This window comes from Megascapheus bottae, chromosome 16 (assembly GCF_031878675.1).
Source record: "Megascapheus bottae isolate mThoBot1 chromosome 16, mThoBot2.hap1, whole genome shotgun sequence".
NCBI classification, from domain to species: Eukaryota; Metazoa; Chordata; class Mammalia; order Rodentia; family Geomyidae; genus Megascapheus; species Megascapheus bottae.
This window is the reverse complement of record NC_143524.1, coordinates 38,790,304-38,802,487: the sequence shown is the minus strand read 5'-3', so window position 1 is coordinate 38,802,487 and position 12,184 is coordinate 38,790,304. Positions and strand designations below refer to the sequence as shown.

The 12,184-nt window shown below is 46.0% G+C and overlaps 1 protein-coding gene across 1 annotated transcript; it reads right to left on the bottom strand.

Annotated features, from left to right (window-relative positions):
- C16H11orf16 (chromosome 16 C11orf16 homolog) lies at positions 1–10,266 on the bottom strand. The gene is given in 6 exon segments (XM_090348185.1): positions 1–790; positions 3,345–3,983; positions 4,255–4,492; positions 7,241–7,397; positions 9,419–9,603; positions 10,194–10,266. Coding segments are annotated over 5 exon segments (1,308 nt in total). The 5' UTR covers positions 9,586–9,603; positions 10,194–10,266; the 3' UTR covers positions 1–683.
- Between the last annotated feature and the right edge of the window lie 1,918 nt (positions 10,267–12,184).

The window sequence follows — 12,184 nt, the reverse complement described above, 5'->3', positions numbered from 1 at the left end:
AAACCTCACCCTATAGAATATTCTAATTAGCTAGCACATAAACTTCACACTATTAAAGTCCAATTGAATAATCAAATTTAATCCTTTATTCTAACTTTATACTTAAGATTTTTAAATAACAGAATTATATTAGCATTCTTACAAGGAACAGTCTCGCATGAACACATGGGCCTCATAAAACAGATCTTTGGGGCTGGGAGTTTGGCCTAGTGGTAGAGTGCTTGCCTAGCATGCACGAATACCTGGGTTCAATTCCTTGGTACCACATACATAGAAAAAAGCCAGAAGTGGTGCTGAGGCTCAAGTGGTAGAGCTCTAGCCTTGAGAAAGTCCAAGGACAGTGCCCAGGCCCTGAGCCCAAGCCCAAGACTGGCAAAAAACAAAAACAGATCTTTGCCCAACCATAGGACAGAGGGGCCTTTAAACACAAATCTTCACACACACACACACACACACACAAAGGCCTATGATGAACTTCAGGAAGCCTTCTGAAATTGCATACAAAATTGTGAGTATATACAAGTTTTTGGGAAAGGGTCTTGCCATTATCAAAGGGAGTATGACTCTAGAAAGTCTGACAATGCTGTTTTACCCAGAGAGGGGTTTTAGTCTAAAGGGAATTCTCATCCCTCTGATGCTCCAGCACCCTCATTTAGCTTTATATGTTCCAGTTCCTCATGGCTTCATACTGTTGATTTCAGGACTGGTTCTTGTGTAGCTCCCTCTACCACAGTTTGTACTCTCTCCTTTTTGTGCTTCTCTTCTTTTCAGATGTTATATCGTCTTGTTCCTAAACACAAAATCAGTTATGTTTGTATGCCACCATAGACTCAATGACAAATAACTAAATCAATGATCACTTGATCTCTTTAGTATCTGAGAGCTCCTAGCACTGTTCTCTGGTTTTGTTTGTGTGTACATGTGTGTGTGCTAGTCCTGGGGCTTGAATTCAAGGCCTGGGAATGCTACCACTTGAGCCACAACTCCATTTCTAGGGTTTTGGGGAGGTTGTTTTTGTTTTTGTGTGTGTGTGTGTGTGTGTATGATTAATTGGAGATAAGAGTGTCTTGGACTTTCCTGCTGAGGCTGGCTTTGAATCATGATCCTCAGATCTCAGCCTCCTTAGCAGCTAGAATTACAGGTGTGAGCCACTGGCACCCAGCTGTTCTCTATTTTTAAAAGGAAAGTTTGTGTTAGTCATTTCTCACCATTATGTTTTGTGAATTTGTCAGATTCCCCAGTTTGGAGTTGAAGACAAGTTACCTCTGACATAGTTCACAAACACCCAGTAAGTAAAGCAAAAGAGATCAGCTGCCATGTTTAAGGAGTTTCTCCTACAGAACAAGAGATAGTAGGCCAATGCAAAAATAACTTGTAAGAAAATGAGGAGGAACAAAAGTAACAAGAGGTAAGACTTCTGTGGAGTAGGAGAGCAATCTAATAAAAGGACATAAATATATGGTGGTACACACATAACCTCAGTACTCAGAGGCTGAGGCAGGAGGATTGTGAATTTCTGGCCAGCCTGGACTATATTATAATACCCTGTCTCAAAGAATACAAAAGGAAGGAAAACTTCTAATGTTGCTGGTTCTAAAGTTTGAACTCAGGGCTGAATGCTTACTAGGACAGATACGTAACTGCCGATCCATACATCCAACCCTACTTTGTGCTGGCTATTTTTGAAACAGGATCTTGCTTCCTACCCAGGCACATGCTTGGATTATAGTCTACCTGTCTGTGAGACTCTATCTTCAATAAACAACTCAGAGAAAGCCAGAAATGGTGCTGTGGCTCAAGTAGTAGAGCTCTCGACTTGAGCAAAAGAAGCTCAGGGACAATCCCTGCGTCTGAGTTCAAGCCCCATATTGGCACAAAAAAAAGAAAGAAAAATGAGCTGGAAGTGTGCCTGAAGTGACAAAGCATCAGCTATGAGCAAGCAAGCCAAACAAGGATGAGGTCTTGAGTTCAAAGTCCAGTACTAGCAAGGAGGGGGGGCGGGGAGAACCCTACACAATGAATCCAGTTTTGGTCATAAACAAGGAAGCGCCATGAGGGCTGGCAGCCCGCAGTCTAGCCTTCCTAGGGCTATCAGGATCAGTGAAATTACTGAACAGAATTATGGACGGCAGAGGACTCTACACAAGGATTTTTGTTTCCCAAGAGGCAGAACTCAAAACAGATAATCAAGCTTCAGCTTGAGAACTGACATCAAGTACTCTCTTATCAAGTACTGCTATCAACTACTGATTAAATACCAATCATATTTCAGAGCATCAAAACAGCACATTTCCTTAAAAGGATACTCACAAACTGGATGGGAGAAAGGATAAGCTCTGTTATTTACCATGGATTCCAGCCCTGGCCCACACTGGGTTTTATCTTTGTTACTGCCTCTTTCTCCACACCTCATCTGCAGCATAATTCCGGTAGGCTGGGGAATACTAAACTCAGCAGTCCAGAGGAATCATCCAAGAAAGTTTTCCACTTTTGAAACAAGTACTCCTTTTTCTGGAACTGAAAACTAAGAAGTCCTTATCCCAGGAAAGAAGTGAAGTCAACCATGGGCCAAGCAGACCTCGTGGCTGAGCAGCTATCCTTGAAATAGGGCAATACATTCAAACGAGAACTTGCCACAGGACTCGCACCCTATAATCTTTACTTAGGAGGCTGAGATCTGAGAATCATAGTTCACAGCCAGCCTAAGCAAAAAAGTCTGAGACTCTTTATGTCTGATTAACCAGCAAAAAGCCAGAAGTGGAGGTGTGGTTCAAGTGGTAAAGCACCAATCTTGAATGAAAAAGCCAAGGGAGAGGATGAGGCCTTGACAGCAGTTACTTGAAACGTGCTGCGTTCTGAGAGCCGGGATGGGTGTAAGGCACACATAGGCTACTCCCAGAACCTACTAAGGCATGTTTGTCTGTGGCTCTCTACTTGATGAAAAGCATGAAGATGGCTGCAGACTGCCAACAGCAAAGCAACGCAGTTCCCCTGTTACTCAGAAGGCAGCATCAGGCAGGGCTTGGTCTTCCAGCCTACTAAGAGGTCTGTCTGGAGAGGGCAGCCTGCTAGCCATTGTTTGAGCAGCAGTCTGTCCAATGATGGGGAGGAGAGAGCAGAAACAAGGAGTGGCAGTGTCTTGTCTGAGCCCCAAAGCCAGCCCATCCTTCTTTTGTACATAGCTTAAAAGGGAAGCCTATCACTTTTCTTTTCTTGGCTGCTCCTTTCATGTGGCAGCTCTCAGTTATTACATCAGAGCCTGAACAGCGCACAGGTGCATCAGATTCCTAAGGAACACACAGAAGGGAGAAGCAACCCCTGCCTTGGAGACAGCCTTGACTTACCTGGCTTCCCTGAATGAGGCTCAGGCCCATTTCTCCTCCAGTACCTCCATGGGGGCTGGCAGGGGCCACGCTGCCTCACACACTTCACAGGAAGGATGGGGTCAGTGTTGACTGCTCTGTTCACCATGAGTCTCTGGGGAAAGCCCATCTCCAGATTCTTCTCAGAAACATCTTCCTCCAAGGACAAGGAAGGAACGGCCATGGGTGCATACTCTGCTCCTGCCTCATCTTTGGGACCCTTTAGGGGCAAGAGCTGTGCTGTAGGCTTCGGTTCAGATCCTGGGACTTCTCTAGAGGTGAACTCTGATGTCCTAGTTAGAGGCCACCAGGTAGGGCCTGCCAAGGGGTGTCTGCAAAGGCAATCCTGGCACAGCAGCTGGCAGCAGGCATGGGGATGGCATGAAGGGCACAGAAACAGAGTGTCTGGAGGAGGCCCATTGGTGAAGCATCCAGGGACTGGCCTCAGCAGGGAGCAGCAGGGGACCCAGAGGGCTTCAGGGTGCTCTGTCATGCAAGGCTTCTGCAACCTCTCCACTGCCTTCTTCCAGACTGTGAGGGGTACCCGCTTGACCTCATGTAGAGGCACTTTAGCTGTCATGCCATTCCAGAAGTAAACAATGATTTCTTCTTCCTTTGATGCTATATAATGGAAAAGGGGAACATTTTTGTTATATTATCTCCTCTGAGGATGAAGGATCTCCTGTCTCCAAAGCTAAAGCTTCAGCCCCATCCCTCTGTTCTACCTGCCTGGCTCCTCACAGAACACCCTCTCTTTGAGAGAGCCTAAGGGTAGATCCCTCTCACCTGGGCCATGCTGACTGAATTCTTCAGTTGCTCTAAGATCTGTCGGCTGTGGCAGGATCACTAGCCTGGATGCTGGGAACAGATTGGTCAGAGTAGCTTCCCTTACCTTTCTGCCGGTCTCCTCTCATCTTCACGCCTGAGAGAATAGTGCCAGGGCCATACCGCTGTTGGTCCAGCCCCCAGGGAGCCAGCACCTTGTCCCCAGGTTGCAGTGAGTATGCCACAGATGGTGAGAGCCGAATGACATCTTCTTCTAACACTATACTCTGCCGCTGGGCTGGCAGCTTTGGGCCTGTGGCAAGAGGAGCCTCAAACTTCACAACCAGGGCCCCTCGCCTCTCCACCTGTGAGAGGGAAAGAAAGCAGAATTACAATTTGGTCGTAGCCAGAACTAGTGCTCTAGAACAAGGGTCTGAGTCCTCATTGCGAAGAAGATCTTGATAAGAAGGGATGGGAGGAAGAGGGAGGATACTACTTAGATCCAGTTAAAAGTGGCCATATACAGCCTGTGGGACTATTGCCATTTTCTCCATCTCCTCTTGCCACCATCACCTCTAGTTTATCACTTTCTGCCCTTTCTTGCCATTCTCTTCTCTTTCTTTCTCCCTTTCTTTCTTTCTTTCTTTCTTTCTTCTTTCTTTCTTTCTTTCTTTCTTTCTTTCTTCCTTTCTTCCTTTCTTCCTTTCTTCCTTTCTTCCTTTCTTCCTTTCTTGCCAGTGTTCTGTGGTTTGAGCTCAGGGCCTGAGCATTGTCCTTGGGCTTTCTCAAGGCTAGCGCTCTACCACTTGAGCTATTGCACAACTTCCAGCTTTTTTTCTGTATGTGGTACCGAGGAATTGAACCTGGGTCTTCATGCATATTAGGCAAGCACTGTACCACTAGGTCAAACTCCTGGCCTTCTCTTCCTTTTTCTATTTTTCTTTCCTCTACCAAATTTTTGGGCTGAAAAAATCCTTCTTTTTTCTTTTTTGATGGTACTGGAGATTGAACTCAGGGCCTCAAGTACTATTGTTTGAGCCACACCCCTATTCTTTTGATTTTAGTATGTTTCAGAATTCATGCTTTTGCCTAGATTGGCCTAGAACTGTGATCCTCCCCTCTCTACTTCCTAAGTAGTCACATTTACGGATATGCACTTAGCAGTAATTCTTATTTTGGAGGAATTTGTCTTCCTTCTGCTGATCCATATTCACATAATCTGACGGAAAAGTCCAAAGAATTTAAGTAGTCACTGAAGGAAAGTCGCACCCTGATTCCTGACATACAAGAATGAGTGAATGCTGAGCTCTCCTTGCAACATGCACTTCTGTGGGAAGCATAGTCTACTACTCTTTCTTAATGGTAATTCAACAAACTGACTTTTCCCAAAGTGCTTTCTTTCCTTTTTTAGTGCAAGTACTGGGCCTTGGGCCTTGGCTTAGCTTTTTTATTCCAGGCTGGCACTCTACCACTTAAGCCATTCCTTCATTTTCAGCTTTTTGCTGGTTTGTTGGAGACAAGATTCTCACAAACTTTTCTGCCCTGGCTGGTATTGAACTATGAGCTATCAGTGCCCAAAGTATTTTGTGTGTGTGTGTGTGTGTGTGTGTGTGTGTGTGTGTGTGTGTGTGTCCCCAAAGAGGGACTTGTATTCTAGGCTTGGGTACTGTCCTTTAGCTTTTTTGTGCTCTATCACCTGAATCACAGTTCCGTTTCTAGCTTTTGTTTTGTTTAGTTTCATATTTATTTATTTATTTACTTATTTTTCAGTCCTGGGACATGAACTCAGGGCCTGGGCACTGTCCTTCAGCTTTCCTCAAGGCTAGCACTCTACCACTTGATCCACAACACCACTTCTGGGTTTTTCTGGGTATGTGGTACCAAGAAATCAAACTCAGGTCTTCAGGCATGCTAGGTAAGCACTCTACCACCAGGCCAAACTCCTAGCCTTTAAAAATTTTTTTTTTTCATTTCTAACTTTTCGGTACTTAATTGGAACTAAGAGCCTCAAGACTTCTCTGCCAGGGCTACCTTTGAACCATATTCTCAAATCTCAGTCTCCCAAGTAGCTTGGATTATAGGCGTGAGCCCCAAGTGCCCAGCCAAAGTACTTGTAATATGCATTTTCTTCACTTTTTTTTTGGGGGGGGGGCATGGGGCTTGCACTTTGGGCCTGGGTGCTGTCCCTGAGCTCTTCAGCTCAAAGCTACCACCCTATCCCTGGGCCTGGACATTATCCCTGAGCTCTTCAGCTCAAGGCCACTCCCTACCCTTGAGCCAAGCTCACTTCCCATTTTCTAGTGGTTAATTATAGATAAGAATCTCAGGTCCTTTTGTGTCTGAGCTAGCTTTGAACCTTGATCCTCAGCTCTTAGCCTCCTGAGTAGCTAGGATTATAGGCCTGAGCCACCCCCACTCCCCCCATCCCCCACTGCTGTCTTCACTGCTATCGGTTGAATTGTACCCCTCCCCACTTATTGCCAAATTTATATGCCTAGCCTGCATAATGTGGCCTTGAGTCATTCTAGGCCTAATTAGGATTAGGTCATAATGAACATGGCAGGCCCATAACCCAATATATAACCAATACCAATCTTTTGGTATACCAAAGATTACTAGAAGAGCTAGAAGAGGGTCATGGAACAGATTCTTCCTCACAGCCAATAGCTAGACTCAGAATGTCAAGAATGTGACAAATATCTATAAGCCTGTATACTCAGAAGTCTAGGATCTGAGTATCAAAGTTTGAACCAGTCTGGGCAGGAAAGTCTCTTATCTCCAATTAACCATCAAAAGATGGGAGAAGGGAGGGGAAGAAAAGAGAAAAAGAAAGAAAGAGAGAAAAAAGAGAAAGGAAGAAGAGGAAACAGCAGCAGCAGCCGCCGCCTGAAATGGCACTGTGGCTTAAGTGATAAAGCACTGGCTTTGAGCAAAAGGCTTAGGGATAGTGTCCAAGTTCAAGCTCCCTGATATTCTAGTCCCCCTTCTACAAACTGGCTGTGGAAGATCTGTTTTTACTCAAGAGACCACCTACAACACACACCTACAACAAATCAGGTAACACAGGGACACCAGAGGATCATGCCAGGGAGCTGCTAAAGTCAGGGACTTACCTCTGGGGTGGCTTTTACCTGAGCCAGGTAATAAAAGCCATCTGGGTTCCTTCTTGCCAGAACCCAAGTACCAGCAGCATCTCCAATATCTCCAGGCTGGCTGAGCCCCTGCCATGCTGAGTGAGCAATATGGAGACCAGGGTGATAAGAATCACTCCTGGAAAATAATAAAAACATAAAATTAGCAGGATGCTAGTGGATCACGCCTGTAATCCTAGCTACACAGGGAGTTGAGATCTGAAGACCATGGTTTGAAGCCAGACAGAGCAGAAAAGTCCCCATGAGACTCTTACCTCCAATTAACCACTCAAAAATCAGAAGTGGCCCTGTGGCTCAAGTGGTAGAGTGCTAGCTTTGAGCACAACGAGGCTCAAGGACAGTGCCCAGGCCCTGAGTTCAAGCCCCACAAGTGACCAAAGCAACAACAACAAAAAGAGGAAAAAACACAAGCCTTAGAGACATTAAGCAAGTTGTTCCACACTCACATCTGAGTAGCACCATGAACATGTGAGGGAGACACAAGAGTGTGTATGACTGACAAACCCATATGGCAACCTATTACATTCCATAAGACGAATAAACTGCAGGAGCAGTTGAAGCCAACGACAGGGAAGTAGGCTGTTATTTCGGATTGGGGTTTTGTTTGAAGGTAATCAAAATGTAATTAGCTCTGATGTATTGACGTTCATTAATGCTTGCTCTGAGACCAGACAATAGACTAGGAAAAGGTGGCTGGCTGTGACTCCGAAGGCAGGGTGTGAACTTCCATGGTGCGGCATAGAAGCGTAGATGGAAGCAAACTGGAAAGCCCTTGACTGTGGAGGCAGAGGAGAAAGTGCTGGAGCAGGGTCAGCAGCACCAACGAGCCAACTAAGGGTGTGTGGAGCAAGCCAAGGAGAGGCTGGTTCTAGGGAATTATGTGGACAAGGCTTGTGGGCCTCTCCCATTCGAAGAGCTACAGAGGGAAGGTTTGGGGTTTTGAAGAAATCATTTTGTGAGCAAACATGAATACAAAGATACTTAACTTAGCCTTCAACAGGATGGCCCAAATAGGTGAATTAAGGGAACAGAATAGGTACTAAAGCTTCATCCCAGCTACAAGGGAGGCAGACATCAAGAGGATCATAATTTGAGGCCAACTCAGACTGAAAATTCATGAGATCCTATCCCAACCAATAGGAAGACAACAGCAGTTTGTGTCTATGATCCCAACTGCATCAGGAAACATAAATAGGAGTATGGTCTAGTCGATCCCAGCCCTAAAAAAAAGTGAGCCTTTCTCTGAAAAATAACCAGAGAAAAGGGGCTGGAGGTGTGGCTTCACTGGCAGACTGCTAAGCATAAGAACCCTGAGTTCAACCTCAGTGCCACATACACAAAAACATATATAAAAGGGATCGTTAAGGACCATCATTTTGGGTGGTATTCCTTTATTGGGGAGACTGAATTAAATGAGTAGCATGGACACGATCCCTGGAACACACACAACTTCTCTGTGTTGTGTGTTACAGGCTGAGGTTTCTTCCCCCCGATAATCATACTTTAGACAGCTAACTGAGAATATTATTCAGGAAAACTGTGGGCAGCTAAAATCCCTCAACTACCATTTAGGCTTAGGAATAGGGAACCTGGTGGTTGTGAACTCACTTAGCCTTTGCGTGTCAGTTACCACTCAGCAGCTAATATCTGGAAAGTACCTGGCATATAAGCAGCTCATAACTGGGGGTGTTTTCCTCCTCCCAGCCCTCCAGTGGCAGGGATGCTTGAGGGCAAGCATTCTTCTCTCCATAAACTCTAAGCTTGATGACCACTGAAGTTCATATGAAATAAATGCCCCAACTTAGCTGTGACTTGAAGAAACACTGGTTTCTCCTATGTAGCACAGAACGCTTCCTAGTTCACATGCCTCCAGTCAGTGCTTGGTCATCCCTGACTGCCTTCTCTCACACATGCCAGCTATGACAGCCACAAACCTACTACAAGTGGGACAAAAGCCATATCACCTGGGGATATGGTTGTGCTGCTAGGCTGTGCTAAGAGACTTAAACCCCTACATCAATTATGAGCTGAACAGTAGAGACCCTTCGGCCTTCCCCAGAAGCAAGTTAGCTCTCTCACAGAACGCGTTTAGAAGCAGGAATACAGGAAAAAGGGAAAGGTAGTGGCAGAGGTTGATACCTGGTGAGCGTGTCATGCCTGGGGAACCAGGGTGCTCTCAGGGCAAAGGGGCAGGTAAAGGAGAGGTCCGATGGTGGAGCAACACAGTGGAAGCCCGTGGCCTTCAGTGTCCTGGCCGCACTGCAGTATTTGGGCAAAGGCAAGCTGGGATCAGTGGAGGATTGCATGGCCTCAGGAGAAACCACCTGGAAAAAGCACCACCATTATCTGAGCTGCAGCCTACAGTCCAGCAGAGGGCGCACAGGTGGGCAGGCTCAGCTCTGGGTTAACTGCAATTGAGCCAGGCCTGTTGTCCCCAGTGACACCAGTTTCCTCTTTGGATCATTTGCCTCAGAGACCTCAGGTCAGGAAGTGGTGGTTAGAAGAGCAGAGCTGTGATTTTTAGAGAAACCCTGTTTTAAGTCCTTCTTAGGGCTGCATGTTCAGGTAACTTCTAAAGCACCTAAAATTACTGCTTAGGAGTGATCAAAGGAAACACCTGGTGTATAAGTAACACAGATTCATCAAGCTCTCTCTCTTCCCCAGCGGCAGGGCCATTCTTCTCTTCACAAACCCTAACCCAAGCCTCGGACCCCACTCCCAACCCAGTCCATCTACAGGACCAACTCTGGCCTCAGACCCAGCAGAGATCTCAGGGCCACCCCCTCCATGGACTTGTTCATAGGCAGCAGCTGCCACCCACAACCCCGCATGCAACTCAGCTGTGCCAGCCCACCGGAGTCCTGTTAGGGGCTGCCCCCACTCAGGTCTGCAGACCTGACCCCATAGGACTTACCCAACACCCCTAAACTTGACCCCCCACTTCAGCCTTGTCCCAGCTTCTGAGCCTTTTGACAGTCAGAGCTCAGGGCCTCAACCCAACAGATTCCTGGTTGCCAAGCAGGGTGCCAAGCAGGTTGCCCTGGACGCAAAGCAGCAGGGGACGCTGGGATTATGCAGACACTGAGCCTGTGCAGAGGGGACAGGAGACTTGACATACTCTCTGAAGAGAGGAAGATGATGGGAAAGGCCAGTGTAGCTTCAATTCCTGAGGCACAGACTTCACAATTGCTCGGAGAGGTATTGAAAGGAGACCCGAGGGACTGATGGATATGGGGGTGGGGTGGGGGCGGGACCTAGGCGCTGACACCTACAGGGCCTCAAGGTTGTTTATCTGCTCCACCCCGTTGCAGGCATTAGGCTGGGGTGGAGGGTGTGCCACTGTCTAGCCTAGGGATGCTAAGAATCTATCATACTTGAAAATAATAACCAAAGGCACTGGGCATGTTTGACACAGAGAGAGGGCTCGACTGAAGAACAGAGATGTAGTGACCACTAGAAGTACAGGCAGTGGGCAACGATTGTGTGACTCTTGGAACATTTACGGGAGGAAGCTGGTATTCAGAGGCACCCGATGTTCACGCTGCCATGATTATGTGCCTAGCACTGTGCTTAATGGAGACTATCAGAAAAGTATGCAGGGATATTTGTAGTATCTCACCCATTCCTTTCCTCCACTATATGTCTAATAGGTTTAATAACCTTTTGGGAATGCTGAGACTATTTCCAGAGAAAAGTCATAGAGGATAGATCTTAAAGAAAACAGGTTGTTGGTAATAGTGCTAAACCCTTAGTTGTGTGAGCTAATACATTTCTTTCTTTTTTTTTTATACCGATCTGGATTGGGATCCCTTACTTGCAGTAGAAACCTCTTTACTTTGTTGCTAGAAGAATGGTTGTGGCTTAGGGCCATATACCTTCAAGAGCCTAGAAAGACTAATTAGGCTGATGGTGGGAAAAGGATTGCTAAATAAGATAGTGGGATTTCAATGACAGTGTGGGGTAGGGAGAAAGGACAGCACTTCAGTTTAGGTAGGAGTTTCGCAAGAGCAAAGAAAGAAGGATGTATTTGCGAGCCTACAATTACTTTTTTTTGGCTGGGAAGAATGGATGTCTTGGGCAAATCCAAGTGTAAATATTTGAGATGGGAACCAAGATAGGATAGAGAGCTTTGAAATTTTAAGTATAAACATTTAAACAACATGGCAGTCCAAAGGAAGTAGGCATTTTGGCAACAAAGTGATATGAAATAATTTAAGGAAGAGCATTGAGCCTAGAGACATAGTCCAGAGTTTGAGCACCAGTCCAGCAAGCACAAGACTTAAGTTCAAACTTCAGTACTGCCAAAAAATAAGTTAGGAAAAGAAGGAATGGAGGGGGGGGCACACGTGAGCAGGAGAGTACATCAGAGAATAGTGCCAGAGGGAAAGGGTTAACAATAATCCAGACACACACTGCAAGAAAAGGACAGAAAAATAGTAACAAGGTCAGGATGAGTAATTCACGCCTATAATCCAAGCTACTTAGGAGGCTGAGATCTGAGGATCATGGTTCGAAGCCAGCTCAGGCAGGAAAGTCCCTGTGGAACACTTACCTCCAATTAATCACTCAAATGTGGAAGTGGAGCTATGGCTTAAAGTGGTAGAGAGAGTACTAGTCTTGAGCAAAAGAGCTCAGGGACAGCACCCAGGTCCTGAGTTCAAGCCCCAAGACCAATAGAAGAAGAAGGAAGAGGAGGAGGAGGAGGAGGAGGAGGAGGAGGAGGAGGAGGAGGAGGAGGAGGAGGAGAATAGTAACAAAAAATGTATTGACATCTCTCTGAGTTGGGGCTCTTTGTAGGACATGGGGAATCTAGGATGAATAAGGTTGGTATTTATCTATATATACTGTGTGTAAAGATAGCAAAATAGGAATCACAAAAAATTAAATACCCACATATACACATAT